General features: G+C 41.0%; 1 protein-coding gene across 4 annotated transcripts in view; it reads left to right on the forward strand.

Annotated features, from left to right (window-relative positions):
- LOC134554793 (WASH complex subunit 2A-like) overlaps positions 1-17,565 on the forward strand; it is a 65,948-nt gene extending 48,383 nt beyond the window's left edge. For 3 of the 4 annotated variants that reach the window (XM_063405725.1, XM_063405723.1, XM_063405726.1), the window contains 12 exons: positions 359-522; positions 958-1,069; positions 1,826-2,011; positions 3,034-3,216; positions 5,527-5,655; positions 5,866-5,961; positions 8,128-8,244; positions 9,811-9,873; positions 10,568-10,780; positions 12,539-13,141; positions 13,723-13,897; positions 17,084-17,565. In XM_063405725.1, coding sequence (XP_063261795.1) covers positions 359-522; positions 958-1,069; positions 1,826-2,011; positions 3,034-3,216; positions 5,527-5,655; positions 5,866-5,961; positions 8,128-8,244; positions 9,811-9,873; positions 10,568-10,780; positions 12,539-13,141; positions 13,723-13,897; positions 17,084-17,220 — 2,178 coding nt within the window. In that variant the 3' untranslated portion in view covers positions 17,221-17,565. The remainder of the gene's footprint in view (positions 1-358; positions 523-957; positions 1,070-1,825; positions 2,012-3,033; positions 3,217-5,526; positions 5,656-5,865; positions 5,962-8,127; positions 8,245-9,810; positions 9,874-10,567; positions 10,781-12,538; positions 13,142-13,722; positions 13,898-17,083) is intronic. The other variant, XM_063405727.1, reaches the window with a different exon arrangement.
- The last annotated feature ends 997 nt before the right edge of the window (positions 17,566-18,562 follow it).

Raw genomic sequence — 18,562 nt, forward strand, 5'->3', positions numbered from 1 at the left:
TCCTTTTTTCTTGTTTTTTCCCATATATCAAACCTGCTAAGTATTTAAGTGACTCCAGTCAGGCTCTACAGAGTGACCCTACTCCTGTGACACTGCAGTTGACACTGACCTCAGTTGTCAAGAGCAGCTGTAACAAAGGGTGTGTACCATATTTGCTGGGTTAATACTGTGTGCCAAAAAGGTGACCAGGCCCTCTGCAAAGCCTGAGCAATGTCAGATTACAGTGGCTAAAATGCAGGCAGCTAAGTAAACTAGTAGAGAGATGAAAGGACTGCCAAGATGATGAAATGTTCCTTATAGAGAAGATTGCAAAGTGGCTTTGACCAAGACAAAAGAAAACTTGTTCCTTCTTTTTAAGGAGCACTGGAATGTCTCCAAGCCAGCTAAACCTCCTTCTGAAGATGGTCGAAAAGAAGACCCTGCAAAACCAGCTAGCACTGTCAGTCAGGCCAAAGATGTGAAGACAACAAGCCTCTTTGAGGAAGAGGATGATGAGGATTTATTTGCAATCACTAAAGAGAGGTGACAGTCCTGGGAGGGGAGTGGGGAGGCATTTATTCAGAACAGCCCAGCAGCCCTTTCAAAACCAAACAGACCCAGGCATATTGCAAGTGTTGGTTCCTGGTACTGTTGCTGAGGAGGAAGTAGGGGGTGTGTGAGTAGGAAGAGGCAGTGCTGGGCTCTTTTCTATCTGTGGTGGGTCATTCTCCTTGCCACCACTGAACTGGCCTTTCCATTTCTATGCCAGTGATATAAAATTCTCTTGATCTTTTTTTATCTCCACTTCTGCAAAAAGCTTTGCAGACAAGAAAGAGGATGTTAGAATTCTTAGAACAGTGAGAAAGCCAAGTGCTGTATCTGGGAATACTTGCTGCAAATGATGGTCCTAAGTGATGCTTTTAAACAGATGCAGCACATGGCCACTGAATCTCCCACTTTCTCTCTTTCTCACTGCAGCCAAAGAAAGCCACAGAAGCCATCATTGTTATTTGAAGATGATGATATTAATGGAGAATCATTCTTCAGCTCCCAATCAGTGCTACTTCCTTCAGCTGCTAAGGCTGCAGTGGTAACTCCCCATTCTTTTAGAACTAAAATGAAACATTCAGTCCTTTTACAGTCTATCTTGGTTGTTAGGTCCTCAATATAAGTTTAACTCATTTTACACAGTGGTAACTAGCAAATTGGGAATGGGAACATTGGGAAATGGGAAGCCTTAACTCTTACATGTACACTCTTACTACTATTAACCTAATAGAGACTTCAAAATTTTCTTGACCACTTACCCTAAATTTGTTTGGTTTATGCTAAAAGCCCTTCCTAAGGATGTTTTGAAAGCTCTCAACCATTAAATAACACTAAAAGGAACAAACAGCTTACTGCTTACTCAGTAGCCAGGGTTAACCTTTCATGTTACCCTACCCAAGGTGATTCAGATGTGTAAACAGGCTTCTTACTGGCCCTCCCTTTCATGTACTCATGCTATCCTCTGTCTTACAAGCTTAGCCCATGATGTACTGCCTGTCTGGTTGTGCTTTGGAATTGAGAGTAGGAGATGCAAGGGTTTAATAGAGCTGTATCTGTCGTGGGGATTCCTGTATGTGTGCATCCTGGCACTCTTCAACCTGATTCAAAAACCTCATAATACTGGAAATTAAAAGTCACAAACCAGAATGTCCAATGGGAAGAAAATAGGAGAGGTCACATCTGTTGGCAGTGTCCCAGACCTCTGCAGTAGGCAAACTGAGACTCTGCTATCCCACGCAGCATATGCTTTATATATAACCACCAATTCTATGTTGCCAAAATTCTTCTGACTTTGCAGGAGAAAGTAAAACCAGCACAAGCACCACCTACCTTTAATGAAGAAGAAAAGGAGGAAAAGGAAGGCCTGCCAGACAAAACAGTGAAGTCTTACCAGGTAGAAGATACACTGTGGTGTTCAGAAAAGCCTGGAGCAGCTCCTGTGCCTCAAGGAACAGATGTTGCAGGGCAGCAAACAAAGGAAAAAGTGAGGGATTTTCTTACATTAATCTGAAGTTTGGTAAAGATTCAGTTAGAAAAACCCACAATCAAACAGTGCTGCTCTGGCACTGAAATATTTTTCTGGATTGGAGGAAAGAGTTAACTCTGTCTCCATTTAGCAAAATCACTTGCCTGTCAAATAGCAAATTGATTAAACAGCATTTAAAGGTAGTTTCGTAACTTACGTGCATGAGAGGAATTGGGGTTTTTTTGGGGGAAGGAGGTAGGCAGAATCTGTTTTGGTTTTCCCTCCAGAATGAGTTGGGTAATCTTCATTTACATGAACAGAGCTTTCCCTTAAAACATAGCCTGTACTAATATATAGATTTTTCTTCAAGCTCAGTAACTTTGTTTCACCATAATGTGTGATGATTTATAAAGTAATAAATGTTGTTATTGCCTTCAGGATTGAATTTCTGCTGGGCAATACTATTACAGAACACTATTGATGAGTATTGAGTGTATTATTGCAGAGGCTTCAGCAGAACTGATCTTGGGCATAGTCTTACTGAGCAATTGTGGAGGAATTACCAGCTGATGAATTTCCATTGTAGTTCTTACTCTTCACACTTTCCTGAGCACGTTTAAGGTTCTGGCAGTGCTGTTCACTCTAAAGTATCCCAAGTGGTAGGAGCTAGGTAACTCAGAGATAGTGGCAAAGCTGATTAGTGCAACCTTGTGGTGCACGTGCAACCTGGCATAGAGATGAGGAGGCTGAGCAGGAAGATGCTTATCAATAGTGCCACGGGCTAGGGTAGAGGAGGAAATCTGTCTTTTTTTCAGAGCTGAAATGTGTGTTCTTTTCTTTGTCAACTGTCTCGTGCTAACCTGCACATTGATATTCTGTCTGCTTTGGAAAAATTATTTGAATACAGTTGCCTGCTTGGTAATGATTGCAGAACTCTGACCACTGCTGGTATTTAACCAAGAATGCTTAGCAGGGTTTTTTGGCAAACCTGAAATAAATAACAGGCTGATGTATTACTTTATTTTTCTTCTTTGGTGGAGCCTTTTGCAGTAATATCTTCAGAGCCAGCTGGCAGTTCAGATCTGTTTGCAACATCACCACCAGCTCTGGAGAAAGATGTGAAGAGCCAAGCTAAGAAAGTGTTAAGCTTATTTGAGGAGGAAGAGGAGGAGAGACTGGAAGATGATGATGGCATAAAAAATGCACAGAAAGGAACTGGTGTGGTGAGTGTAAGGAAGATCTTGAACACTGGGAAATGGTATTTCCATCTCTGCTTTTCTAGGCAAGGTTTTGTTTTCACCTTTCCCTCTCTTCATGTCATGCAGGCTGATGTTTCTGAATTTCTAACCTTCCAGTTTCTTGGGTGAGAAATTATTCCTGCTCTTCCTTGTGATCTTGAATCCTTTTGTAAATTTTCCTGTACCACTAACTTGAAAGCATTTTACTGCATGCTAATATGAAAAGAAATTCTATACAGATGATTTGGTGCAGCTATTTGATTTTTTCTTTGCAGAACTGACTCTTCAGTTACCTCAAGGTCAAAGGTACTAGGAAGTAAAAGGATGTGGAGTTTTAAGCCTTATGGTTTTTATATATATATATATATATATATATTTTTTTTTTTTTTTTTTTTACATTGTTACTGTTTGCTTGCTGGATATGTGCCTTGAGACTTAAATTCAGCAGTAATTATCTTAATCCTATGTTTACTTCTGTTTTTCAAATATGTGTGTTCATTTTTTTGAAAAAGCTTCCAGCTACCATATTATTAGTCTGGCTTTTCTGATATAGTGTATACCATCAAGAGGTGGACTTGGAATTTTCAGTTGCAATATCCTTGAATCTATGGCAATATTCTTGTTTCTACTTGATGCAAATGTACTGAATTTTTTTCTGCAAGTTTGAAACAGTGTCAAATGGTACATACTATAGATATTATATATACAGTGTACCACAAGGTTTTGTCATCTTAGTGTGGCCATGTAAAGTAAGCGGCCAATGCTAAAGCCCTTGGAACTGAATGAAGTAGTTGTCTGTTGGAGAAAAATGAGTGTTTAGAGCAGGTTCTGAGTTAAAATGGATTGTTAGCTTGGGCCCTTGTTTACTATTTGTGAATGAAAACTGTGTTAGATTTTTTGTGAGGAGCACACTGGGAGATGATTGAAAGAAGCCACGTCTGCCCTGTGAATTTGGAAAAATAGAAATCCACTCAAATATTTCCTTCAAAGCTCTCATCTGTCAGCATATAGCAGTCACAAAGTGATTAAGGTGCTGAAATGCAAAAATCAGAATGGTAATTTATAAACTTCACATTTTTGATAGGCAAATCTGAAAGGTGCTACTACTTTTCTTGCTTATTTCAACTTAATATCTGTTTTGTGTGTGGATAATTCTAAATGTGCATTAGGTTTTCGCATATCTGGGCATAAACAGCACCTCTAGTGCTCTAAAAATGTGACCTGGCTTTTGATACGAAATTAAAGCTGATGCACAGAGAGGCTGAGAATGTAATAAAGAAATTACAGTAATAAAAATCACAGGAGAGGGTGTATGGATGAAAAATGGTGTACTGGAAATTAAATTTAGGCAGCCCTTTGGGGTTCCTGGAGGCTTGAATAAGATGGGGAGGATCAGGCTTTATTCTTATGCTGACCAGTCTTGCTGCCTGGATTTTGTCTGGTGTCATGGTGCTGGACATCCAGTCATGCTCTGAAGAGGCATCCTGTAATTTGGGTTGTTTTAATAGAGACATATGAGTGGTGAAACATAATATGGGCCTTTACCTGGACATTTGAGTGGGGCCTTTGCAAGCCAGACCTGGCTGCCTACAATGACCACAGTCACACATTGGTTTTGGTGTTTGAGGAGCTGATACTCATTACTTTGCCAGGTAATGGAGGGCTTATAGCGTGATCCATGTAACTTCAATCTTACCCACAGCAGCAAATTTGAAAGTACAAGTTCTTACAGGCAGTATGTTCCATTCTTCCTTGTGGGTGTTTACTTGATTTCACAGGACAAGAACAGGGAATAGCAACAATAATAGCTTTACAGGCCTTTTGTTAAAAAAAAAAATCTATTTTTTTACTCTTCTTTGAAAATGTCACCTAGGAAGATAACTAAGAGATTCTCTTCCTTTCACTACTATGTCCTGTATCCTTAGCTGAAATTTTTGAGGCATAAAAGTCTTACTGGAATATAAACCTTACTGTACAGTCATGATAACATACTGAAAACTTTTTTTTTTCCTTTGAAGGAAGCTTCACAAGTAAATAATAGCAAGTGGATCTTAGATCAAGAGACACAGATATTGTGGCAAATGTCTTCTGATTAAATTGAACTGTAAATACAAATATTTACATTGTACGTTTTGCAGATTTGGTCAAAATAAAACATACCCAGCAGTCAAAGTCCTTACCACTACAGAGCTGTAGTGTAGCCTCAGGGGAGTTGTTACCTGCCTTGTCATGAAGCAAATAACCTCCTCACAGAGGGAGTTTCTCATTGTGTGGACCTTTCTCCTCTCCTTCCAGGCTTCTGAGAAAAGCACTCGGCCCAAAAGCACTGGAGTCTTTCAAGATGAAGAGCTTCTCTTCAGTCACAAACTTCAGAAGGACAATGACCCAGATGTTGACCTTTTTGCCAGCCCCAAGAAGTCAGTGGTGAGTTCAAAGCCCTCCTCTGAACCTGCTATTTAAAAACAGTCTTTGAAGTGTTCTGTGCACTGTTGTTCTTTGTTCAGACACAGCTTAGAAGTCACTGATTTCCAGAGAGGGCCAAATGCTAATGTCAGTTATATTCTGGCATCGTGGGCTGAAAGAGATGTGCTTTGGATCTGTGACACATCTTTTCTTTATCTTTCATTTCTTTAGTCTGCAAACCGTATCCTGAAGCCATCACCTGGAGGAGGGCTTTTTGGGGATGATGATGAGGATGATCTCTTCAGTACTGCTAAAACAAACATCCCGGTACCTGTTTCTCTATTGTAAATGGCTTATATAAATGAGATTGGAAAGAAATGTATGGAAGGGATTTTCTCCATTTGTATACCCACAAGAAATTTAAGTGACTTTGCAAATCTTTTTGAGAGAACAGAAATGGTCATTGTGACCCTGAAGGCATAAGGAGCAAACAGATGCATTGGGTGTCCCAATGCTGGAATGAGAGAATTGGAATCTATTTGTTTTTGTGTCCCACTGGGACCGGCATGGGTGTAAGAGAACACACCCGAACAGAAATCAAAGTAGTAGAGTTTTTGTTTAATTGCTCAGCTTGCTAATATTACTTCCCTGTGCTTTATGCATGACTGATGAGTCGTGCTCTGTGAGTTGTGTAATTCCAGTTTCTGCAGGTTGGTTTGATTTCAGGTAAGGATGCAGTATTAAAATCCTCATGGTCACCCAATTGCTTTTAAAGGGTGAGTAGCTGCAGTAATGAACTGGACTCTGTAACAGGTGGCCTGAGGTCAAAGTCCTAACATGCTTTCTAAACTGCTATTTTTAAGTATCTTAGTTAAATTGAAACTTTAGTTTATATTCATGTCCATAGCTGGAAGTTAGGCTAGAGAACTGGCAATAGTGCCTGCAAACAGTTTCTTTGAGGACTCTGGATGGGGTGGTCTTAAGTAATTATTGCTTGGGAGACTATATATGGAGACTAGTTGCTTGAAAATGTAAAAATAGCACTGTTCCTTAGCTAGTGTTGTGTTTCTATTTTCTCTGCTGTTTTGTTAATAAGGAAATTTGCATGCATTGAAAGGTTATTGAAACTCATTATTAATTGTTAGCACAGACAGCTAAGGTTGAGCTAGACCGAAGGAATGGAAGGCCCTTGCTTTGCAGAGTCATAAGCTAATGCCTATTGTTGTAGTGAGTTGACCTTGGCAGGATGCCAGACACTCACCAAAGCTCTTCTCGCTCCCCTCTGCAGCTGGACAGGGGAGAGAAAACATAACAAAGTTATATTTTATATAAATGAGTTGAGATCACTGGGAGAGATCACTCACAAAATACTGACACAGGCAAAACATACTTGAATTAGAGATATTAATTGAATTATTTCTAGCAAAATCAGAGTGGAATAATGAGAAGTAAAATAAGACCTTAAAAACACCTTTCCCCCATCCATCTCTTTTTCCCAGCTCCACCTCCTCCTCCCCCTGGTGCAGGGAGATGGGGTTAAGGTCAGTTCATCACACCCTTCTTTCTGCCACTGCTCAGAGAGGGGAATCCTTCCCCTGTTTCAGCATGGGGTCTTTCCCATGGGTGACAGTTTTCCGTTAATTTCTTCAGCCTAAGTCCATCCCACAGACAATGGTTCTCCAGAAACTGCTGCAGCGTGGGTCACTCTTCCTTGGGGTGCAGTCATTCGGGCACAGCCTGTGCCAACCTGAGTCCCCTACATGGTCACAAATACTGCCAGGAAACCTGCTCCAATGTGGGCTCCTCTCCCACGGTTCTGCCGGTCCCTGCCAGGACCCAGGTCTCCCCTCAGGTTCACAGCCTCCCCTCAGGTATCCACCTACTCCGGCCTGGGTCTCCTCCACAGGCTGTGAGTGCATCACTGCACTCCTGTAGATCTCCATGGGCTGTAGGGCCACAGCAGCCTCACCATGGGCTTCACCACAGGCTGCAGGGGAATCTCAGCTCCAGTGTCTGGAGCGCCTCCTCTCCTCTTTCTGCACTCACCTTGGTGTCTGCAGGGCTGCTTCTCTCCTGCGTTCTCAACCCATTCTTTTCTGGCTGCAATTACATCTGTGCAATAACTTTTTTTTACTTAAATATGTTGTAACAGAGGGGTTACCACTGTTCCTGACTGGCTCAGCCTTGGCTAGCAGCACATCCATCTTTGGAGCCACCAGGGATTGGCACTGCTAGACATGGAGAAAGCTTCTACCAGTTTTTCATAAAAGCCACCCCTGTAGCCCCCCACCACCATTACCAAAACCTGGCCGTGCAAACCAACTATGCACAGCAGGATCAAAAGATATGGCTTGTTTTCTGTTCAGTTAAAAGCAAGATTTTAAAAATTTTTGCTTGTGTTCTTTTGGAGTTTTGGGTTGTTTTTTTTTTTTTGGATCTGTACACCATGCTTTTTACCCCATTCATGTTTACTTGTGCCCACAATGCTTTCAGAAAATGGCTGAGAAGAAAACTCTTCAGACCAATGTTGGCTCTTCCTCAGTGAGCAGTAACCTGGAAAATGCATTAAGTGCCAAGCAAGATGAGACTCTGAAGGCAGCAACTACAGAGGCAAGTACCTAAATCTTGTGCCTTGAACAGCATGCAAAGAAAAAGGAGATGTATCATCCTGTTTCAAGTAAATGTCTTGGAAAGATGAAAACTAATGCCTGGATTCACTGGCTGCCAGCAGCAATGGGTGGTCAAACTTCTCTGCTTATCAGCAGGTGCACTGTTACTAGCAAGAAGTTTAATTGGTACTGGTGTTTTATTCATTGTACACACACTTTAAAAAGTGAAATAGTAGTGAAGAGCTACACCCTAGGTTCAGTTGTACTGAAAATTAGTTGTTTCTTCTCTGAATTTCCAGTGTCTGTTGGGGTGAATGTGATCTTTAAAGGCAGCCTTTATCAGAAAGGAGATCAGGGCATGCAGCACAAATCTGTGTCAGTTGAGACTCTTATCTTGGAGTCTTTATGGTGAGTAAACAAGACTCCTGTCCTTAGTCTTGCAGAATCAAGCGTCTCTGGGAGAGGTGTTCTGGCCTGTGCCTCACCAGCACTGCTTGGTGGATTTTCATGTGGAGAAGATTAGATTTTTGTTGTAGGGAGTGGGAGTTGTTTTTTCTCCCCTGGGCTGAAGGGCAGAGAGCATGACTGTAGGGCTAGTAATTAGCACATCTTCCCTTTCTGTAAAGTGTTCTTTGAAGTGTAGAACCAGGTTCATCTTCCTTGGTTTTGTAGCTACTGACAGCCTGCTATGGGAATGGTTTCAGCCTATTTGAGGTTAAACTGAACACCCACAGGCAATTAAGCAGAGAACAATCTTCTCAGGTACTGGGACATTGTCCTGCTATCAAACCTTTCAAACTAGTGTCCTAACCCTTGCAAACCCTCAGTCACTTCAACCTAGCTGAAGGCACTCTGACTGTCCAACAGCAGAATTATCTAGCTAACAGAACCATGCAGACTACAAACTTCTGGAGAGAAAACCCTGGAAAGTGCACCTTAGCTGATTAGATTCATTCCTTGAGTTCTAGAATTGACCCAAGTCTTCAGACCAAACAACTGCTCTTGCTCTTTTAGCCGAGTCTTCTTCCTAGTGCTACTGGCCTGTTCTTTTTAGAGGAACACTCACTCCTCTGAAGCTGTTTTCCTTGAAGTCTGAGTGGAACAATTTTGAAGTCCTCTTGGCTTCTGTGTGGGCTTCATTGAAGTCTATAGCCCAGTTACAGCCAGTTACAAAGAGAAAAGTTAGACCATTGCCTGGCAATATGGCTTCAAAGGATTTTAGGGGACAGAATAAGCAAGGAGAAAATAGCTGTCCTGGTTTGATTTGACTAGTGGTAGCAGTGACCTTGAGAAGATGGATGTTGTTCAGTTACCCTGGCAAAGTATAATATTGGGTAGAGGGACAGGTGAATGAAATGTGAAAAAGAAGATAGGGTCATGGCATATGGGAAACTGGAAGTGAAAAGTTAGTGACTATAGCTCTAAAGGTAGAATGTGATGATAACAAGGTATCCTCAGAAGAAATTGGTAAGCACTTAGCTGCTTTCTATACATATATTAAAATGAAAACTGTAGTTGGATTGATAACAACTTGTCAACTTGTTTAATCCAATGTAATTTTGTGCAGAAATCTACAGGTCCTGTTCCCATTAAAACCAAAGAGCCTTCATCTCGGATTGGAAAGCTACAAGTAATTAACTTTACTGGCACTTTAACTTTCAAAAAAAACCCAGAAAATCTTCTTTGCCTCACTTTGATGGCTTTCCCTGAACCAAAATCTTATTGCTTCTTTACCTTACTCTTGCAACATTATTATTTTTTTTTCAGATGGCATATTTTTGATTGCTTTTTCTGTATTGCATGTTTAATATTATTTCCTCCTTCTGTTTCAGTCCTGACTCTCAGCAACACTTATTTACTCATACTGGGGGCGCGGGGCAGAGGGTGGGCTCCTCTTTGAACTGGTATTGTTCTTAACACTGTTAAGTATGTTTAGGGACTCTTAGAGGGGGACTATGGTTATGTCCCTCTTCTGACACAAATGAATAATAACTGTCTGTATCAAAGTACCATTCAAAGGCAGAACCATTGTCTCCTCAGACAGAATACTGAGTTACACAGGTGTTTGGTCTGGCATAACTTGACCCTGCTGTTCCTGAAGCTCTTACACTGAATAATAGTGTGGACCACTCCACAGCTTTAGTGAGACAGAGCTGGTGGGAGACACAGAAGTTCTTAGGTCTGAGAAAAGCCAGGCACTTTAGAAGTAGAACCTGAGTACCCAGATACAGTAGTTCTTGCTCCTTCTCTGGAGCCATGCTTGCTCTGCAGCAATAGTAATGTGATCTCTTTTTGTGTGTATGTTTTTGTGGTCTGTTTTGTAGGCTAGCTTAGCTATTAACCCTTCAGCCTTACTACCTGGAGCAATGCCTAAGGTCTCCAATGTCAAGTCCTCCTTACCAGTGCTGGACACTCCCTTACATGAGCCCAAGGAGGTTCAGAACAGCGAAGCCCTCTCTGCTGCAGGAAGCTGTGAGGAACTCGGCGTAAGCTTTGATCAGCCCATGCAAGCAGACACCTTGCACAATGCCAATAAGGTAACCTTGGTATTTAGGATAAGAGGAAGGGGGATTAAAAACACAGTCTGTCCTCATGAAGGAGTTTCTTTTGGTATGCAAGTTCTGCTAACTGTATGCTTTATCTGAATCTAAATGGGAATGTAAAAATCTAATCCCCTCTCACTTCCATGGATCACTGAAGAGAAAGTCTAGCTTAGCACCCATACTTAGCTTAGTTAAGGGCTTATGCATATACCTGGTTCCTTTTAAAGTACATGTGTACCTTTTCCAAATACTGGATTTCCCTATTCATTGAAGGTATGTTAGGATAACATCTTGTCCTATGCCAGGAGACACCAACCTAAAAAAAATATTAAAAAGACGGCTTGTTAGGCTAACAATAAAACAGGTTACAGGCAGCTGCTTTGACAAGCTATCCAGAACATACCACTGCTGTAAGGTGACCTCTACCTCCTCTGTGGATAAAAATGTCATGTTGTCCTGAACTGTAAGTCTCAGTTCTTTTTCAAAGAAAACTTTTGTTTTCACACAAAGGAAAACAAAAAGAAGTGTTACAGCTTTTGATGTGGCAAATCTCTGCCTCCTGACTCACTTGTTTTTCACTCACTTTTTTCTACTTTATGGACTGCAAAAGGCATATTCCAATTAAAGACTTATTGGTTCCTTAAAAAAATGGAAGTGTCAGCTTTGTACTTAAGGTTTCATCTAGGTGCCTATGATTTTATAAATCTGTGGGGTTTCCTGAGAGCAGCAATTTGAGTAAGATAATTAAAAATGTTCACTTTGATTCTTTCTTCCTTTAATGCTAATGAGGCTGTCCATTCCTAGATGAGCAGCAGAGATGACTTGGCAAGATGCAGCAGCTGTCACCACAATGGCTGACATGACACCTTAGTGACAAATGGGTTTGAAGCTTGTACATCAGCCTGGTGCATTACTGTGTAGGCATAGTTGTTTCCAATAGCAGCATGTTTCAACAGACAAAGCTCTCTATTGTGATACTTTAAATAGACAGGCTTGCAAAGAATAGAGTGCCTGTAGCTGCATATCATCAACCTTGAATGTCCATTTTAGTATAGTGATGATGCATGTTCTTTTACAGAAGTAATCTGAAAAGAAGTGTCTTGGTAACTATGCAGTAAATGCTTTTTGTGGCTCAGGTTAGATGTTGTAATTTTGGCATATCGTTCCTTCTTCAACCTTTCAAATTTGAGTGTAAATATATCCAGTCAAATGTACTTTTTTCCAATGGCTGGAACAAAACAACCTGCCCAGCATTCTGCCTGCCCTTTCAAACCAGTGCATGAAGCAATTAACAAAAGGGAAGAAGAGGTTGTAGTGATCCATTTCTTACCCATGTAAATACTCCTGTTCATGTGGGACAGGGGAGAGGCTGTAATGGAAAGTTGCAGGGGGCTTCCTTAAAAGCAGCAATTAACAGCAATAGGCTATGCATAAAATGAAATTGCATGAAAAATATAATTAGTCATGGCTTGAACTACACTATAAAAGCCCCTAGATTAGCAAGATAACAGGCTGACTAAGGTATTACCTAAAGCCAAGGGGCTAGAGTGCCTTGCTGGCCTGTTGTGACTCTATTTGCAAAAGCTGTTGCTTTTGTACACCAGTTCCAGCACTGTGGAATGACTAAGGGCAGCAAATCAGAAATCGTGGGTTATATTTCTGAATCTTTCTCCAAACTACTCCAAGCTTGAATGTCCTGTGGGGCTTTTTCCTCATGTATGATCCTGCTTTGCTTTACCTCCTTCCCTGCAGACGAGGATCAGGGTCCCGGGGAAGCGCAGACCCCCTAGCAGAATGGCGCGCCGTCTGGCTGCCCAAGAGGCTGAAGTGAGTGAGGACATGGACGCTACTAAAGAGCCACAGTTCTCTCTACCAAAACAGACATCAGCATCAGTGAACATAAAGGAGCCTCTTGCTGCTGAAGCAGAGTCCAAGGAAAATGGCTTTCTCTCAAGCTTGTCACTACCAGCTCACAGCAGTGTTTTGTCTGCTGGAACAAACAAACTCCTTCCTCCAGAATCCACGGAAAATGGGGATGATCTGTTTGAATCTGAAGACCTTTTTGCAAGCAGCTCAACATCCAGACCAGCTGCACAATCAAAGTTGAAGGAAGGAATGCCAGACAGTGTGGCTAACAAACCCATCAAGGGCAAGCAGAAAAAGCCTGATCTGGATGATCAGGACAGCAATGATCTCTTCCAGCCTGTACAACAAAAATCTTCAATAAAAAGCAGCCCTATACCATTTTTGGAGGAAGAGGAAGATTCTCTCTTCACCTCTCAGAAAACTGGAAAAAAGGAGTTAAAATCTGCTGTCTGCCAAGCAGTTGACCCTACTTCCCAAGATATCTTTGAGGTAATGGCTGAACCTGCCACATTGGTTTTTGTTTCCCAGGGCCGTATGCAGTCCCCTGTAATTTAGGCTTAATGAAGGCTGCCGAATAGAATGAGGTGTGCAGTATAAGGGAGTGAAGTAAACTCTCAATCCTGCACCACTGCTGGGATATAGAAACTTTTTCTTTGATTGTTCAGCCCCTAACTAGCAGCAGTGATTTAAAAGGTGGAGCCTTAACACAGAGCGGCCATGCACTGAATGTGCTGTGGCAACATGCCTTTTTCAGATTAATAAGGTATTCAGTTCTTATTTGTCAACTGTCAATTCCCAGCAGCTAAACAACACTTTAAAGAGAAATAAAATTGGTGGGCTGAGCACTTGATACAGGCATCTGTGTGCTGTACTTGACCTGTGTACAATCCACTGCTAAGGCACTTCTGCCAAGTTGGCAAAGACCTCTCAGATCATTGAGTTCAGCCTTTGTCTGATAAACCCAGGAAACCCAAGTTTTCTAAACATCTCAGCTGCTGTGTACAAGTAATTTGACTATTCTCTTTAGGTGTGTTGTGGATTGATTAGATCTTTCTATGTTTTTCTCCAAGGATGATATTTTTGCTACTGAGGCAATTAAGCCAATGACCAAAATTAAAGAGAAAATGCCAGAGACTAACCTGTTTGATGATAACATTGATATTTTTGCGGATCTAACTGCAAAACCAAAAGAAAAGAAGACCAAGAAGAAGGTGGAACAGAAGTCCATATTTGATGATGATATGGGTAAGTGTATGTGTAAGTAACAACCTTGCTACTAGTCTTGTAATATTGTCCTGAGTTGCATTCATCTGCGATGTTTTAGAACCCTCTGCTTTCTTTTACTTTTCAACTGCTCTGAAGTCTCTGGTCATCTTTGGATTTTAACCTTGGATCAGAACTTTCTAGATTTGTAGAACTAGCATGGCATTTAAGTAGTTTAGGAGAGAGTATAAAATTGTTCTGAGAAAAAGTTTTATTCGTGTAGGGAATTACTCCAGACAAGTTTCTAAGAGACTCATCTCACGTTTTTATGACTCTGAGACAGATTCTGTACTTCAACTTGCACAGCTTTTTGTATTGTACTTTCAGATGATTCACTGATATGAACAAATTAGCATCTCTGCCCATCCCATCTTCACTATTGTATTAACTACCCTGGAGCCCATAAGCTTTTTTTTACATTCATGTACCCAGGACAATTTACAGGTACTACACCTGAAAGCAAAGGTTTCTTATGTATAGTTTGTTGAAAAAACAGCAAGTAGTAATGTGAAATGATGTGGAAAACATGCTCCTTTCTTCTGCATCAGCAGAGATAATGAAAGTAATGTGATTCTCAGCTGTTCTCAGGCTCTTCATGTTCATAGCTCCTCTTTGAGATTGCATGTATTTCTTTTGTTAGACAAAATTTCTTCTCTAGCTTTGGTTCTTGTCAAGTCTTCATTGCCTCTTAACTTACTCAAATTGAACCTGGCTTACCACTGTTTTACTTGGACTGCTGCTAAGCACCCTAGCCTGATGGCTGAAGTCTGTAAATGTGCTAGAAAACTTGCTGGAGAACGAGCATTTTGAGATTTCAAAAATCTTCTGAATTGATAGGAAAAATAAGGCTTAAAAGGTTTGTTAGGAAGGTATTTGAAATACATATGGATGATTTTAAAAAAATCTTGGTTTATTAATTTCCATTTTTTCATGTAGTCTATAGTAAGTGAAATAATCTCCCAAGCAGTTAACCCTTCCAAATATTCAGCACAAAATCTGAACTGAATGTTGAAAAAAACAGTTGTAGAGTGCCCCTTGAAAATTAGCCACAACAGAACCTGTTGTTTGTACTTCCACTTTTGACATCAACTCTGGTGCCAAAGCTTTGTGTTTGCTGTCACAGCTGATCTTGATGCCTATTGCAGCTAAAGCACCTGCATCTGATGAACGTCATCTTCCCATAGAGTGGTGGCTGTTCAGTGGTACAGCCATAGAGATGCAGCTCCTTAGTGCCCATGGAGCTCCAGAACATCAGCAGGAGTGCAGGGAGATGCCTGAAGATGAGGATGTTCTGCTGGCAGTAGAGTTGTGGAACTGGCACTTGCCTACGTTTCACATTAAGGGCTGGCCTAAGTGATTGTGGTAGCACTTTTACAGAGTTGTATATTGTTGGTTTAGGAGAACCTTTCTGCTGCAAATGAATCAGTAAATTTCAGCTGCAGTTTGAGGGGTGTGAAGGCTGCAAGCTGTTCTCTTTTGTCCTACCACACCTTCCAGTCACTAGAGTCCTCAATTACCTTACAGCTGATGTCACCTCTGCCTATCCTCAAAATGGTGACTGAGCTTTCTAGCACTCTCACAAATACTGTTTTCCCTGTGCAAATTTTTTCTGTTCTTTGGGCCTCTTTATAAAAAATGGGAGTGATACCTCTACTGCTTATGGCACTCACTGTACTTCCCCTCTGCTGTAAAGCTAATCCATGCCTACTGGCATCACTCCTTGTTGCTTTGGAGTGATGCCAGTAGGGTATTACTCTGTTTTCCTACCTTTCTTAACTGCTCTTGTGCTGAAATGTGGGCCTGGATTATTCCTGTGTAATCCCTATGATCAGCACAGTAGCAGACACATGCTGAATTGGAAGTAGTGAGAAGAGACAGGGAAACACATTGTGACAGACCACATTGTGCTTGGCCTCTGCTCAAGGTTAGGCTATGTGCTGAAGGTTGAAATACTAGTTTTTATACTCTGGACTAGTCATTCACAGAATATTCTGAGTTGGAAGGGACCCACAAGGATCATCAAGTCTAACTCTTTGTGAATGGCCCATACAGGGACCAAACCCATATTCCAATAACCTTGATGTTATTAGAACCATGCTCTGACCAGCTAAACTCAGTGGCTATATTAACCTCCATATAAACCCCATGTTTTCTTAATAGGGATTCAAGACCAGTTATGTGCTATTTACACTGGCCTTGTGAATCACTAGTGATCCTCATATCTAAGTCTTGTAATTTTTTGGTTTTATACTTCAACTGCATAATCTGAGTATCCTAAATTTCTTAGTTTAGAGTACAAGGTACACTGTGTGTACACTCAGGAAACCTCATGGCAACCCCTCAGCATGTGTATGGTAGCAATTTCATCTCTTTCATGAGCACAGTCCTAAACACAAACAGTTCTAGCCACAGCAAGAACTGCAGGACTGTGAGCTCTGCAGCTGACACAGGCTGTCTGTGTTGGATGATTTAATTTCTTTGTATTGTTGTCCTCTGCCTTAATGGCAGTGTGACATTTTTCCACTTTGTGGTCCTAGTTATTCACAACAGATATGCTTGTATTGAGGAGGGTGGTGGGAGACCTTGAATCAAGACTGTAGACAAACTTTCTGAATATTCATCAGGATGGTTGTTATAGCTGTGTGCCTCCTTTCATCTCAGCAATGGTCTGTTCTCAGGAGATGAATATTATGTTCTTACTGTGCTGTAGATTAGACTTATGGTTAGTGAATATCACCACAGTAGTTGCTAGCAACTACCATCTTTTCCTCTTCTGATTTTTTAGCAACAACTTCACAGCTCTTGGATCTTTCAGGTTCCTCAGATACTAATGTTCTAGATAAGAGGGATGTTATCTGGCACTTGAATGATTGAATTTATTGTGGAACTTTAGTTTATTAGTAGTTTACAAATGCTTATGGGAGCCTGAACGTGTTATAAAATACAAGTATTATGCTGTCTATTGAGAAGAAAAAAAAATCTTACAGCTAACAGCTCCCACATATGTCCTGACAAATGCACCAAGAATTGCAAGCAGCAGGAAAGCATTTGTTTATCACAGAATGTTCTTGGCAGTCACTGCTATGTGATGGAGTCTCTTGTGTACAATGTTGCTTCTGTTTAGTAGTCACTTCTCATTAAAATCTTTTTTTTTGTTCCCTTCTTTAGATGATATCTTCTCTAGCAGCCAAGTCAAGATACCTGCTCCTAAAACCAGATCTTCCCAAGCAGCCTCAGAAGCAAAATCTGAAAGCAAGATCCTGAGCACATTTGATGACCCACTGAATGCCTTTGGAGGCCAGTAGTCCAGGGGATGTTTGCAGAGAAGCAGCCTTCCTTAGCCCTGTCCACTACTAATGCTCTGGATTCTCTAATTCAGTAGAGCTGGAATGAGATGGACATGGATATTTAAATGAGATTACCCATTTAAAATGGTTAGTATTCTCTTGTGCTAGTCTAATTCTGCTAAATTATATATTTTTAAAAAATACAGTAACCTCCTGCTATCATGTTTCCATGGTGCCGAGATGAATACAGCCTGTGCAATACCTGCAATGAAGTAATCTATTATATAAAGTATAGTTTGTTTTATTAAACAGATCTATAGATAAAATAATTGATAAATAGTAAATGGAGTCTGTTAAATTTGATCTGTCTGCATGTCTTTCCTCTTTACCTCTTGCTTAGAACATCTGCATCATGACTTGAAAGCAACCAAAACCACTGCCATGCCTTGTCTGGGTCAGCTGCCACCTACTGAGCTAATGGGAGGGTAAGGCTGGGTTCAGTATCAGGTACAGCTTCTGTTACAGAATAAAGCAGTTAGGAGTTCTCAGAGCAGGACTTGACACCAGCTCAAATGAGGTATTTCATATAGGCAACTAATGTGGGCTATAAAAATAACAGCTAACGCTTCTCTGCCAGGAAGAGTGTGTTACAGATGAGCACCAAGTGGTACATGAAGACAGCAGAAACCTAACAGTATCTTCTGTTCAAGTTGTAGGCCATTAAATAAGATTTTTTTACCTCCATGGAGCTGCCAGAGTTTTGCAAGTAACAGTTTTCACAAAGTCCATCTGTACAGAGCATGCTTGGTCACTTCCAGGCTAACAAGCTCGTGTACATACTTTATGCAAAGACTCTTTTGTGCCTAAAGGCTTGCTGTCTGCTTTCCCTTCTCATCCATAACACAGTGTAAGCTGTATACAGGAGGTTGCTATTCTGGAATCCCTCTAACTGTCAGATGTATTTGGTTTAACTTTGCTTCCTGTATTTTCTAAATTCCCTTCTGGAACAGATGCCATTCATCATACTTGATCCCCAGTGGTAGATGCTTGCTCTCCTGCATGCATACAAGCAGAGCAAATGCATAAATGCAGGAGGATCAAATTTTTTTTTATTTTACAAGTGACTGCCTGCAGTTCTGAGTAGATTCACTGCTTTTATGATTGTGACTACTTATCTTGTACTCTTAAGACTGTTCTGCTGTGAATTTAAAGCATGTGCTCAGAGGACTTCTTTGAGATCAACTACCACTCGCACTGAAGTCCTCATTCTGAGACATCTGCTTCAGTCTCTTGTTTCTCAAGTTGGATTTCCTTTATGAGGCACAGTAAATACTACTGCTGAAACATCTAGCACTAATGA

Source organism: Prinia subflava, chromosome 9 (assembly GCF_021018805.1).
Source record: "Prinia subflava isolate CZ2003 ecotype Zambia chromosome 9, Cam_Psub_1.2, whole genome shotgun sequence".
Lineage (NCBI taxonomy): Eukaryota > Metazoa > Chordata > Aves > Passeriformes > Cisticolidae > Prinia > Prinia subflava.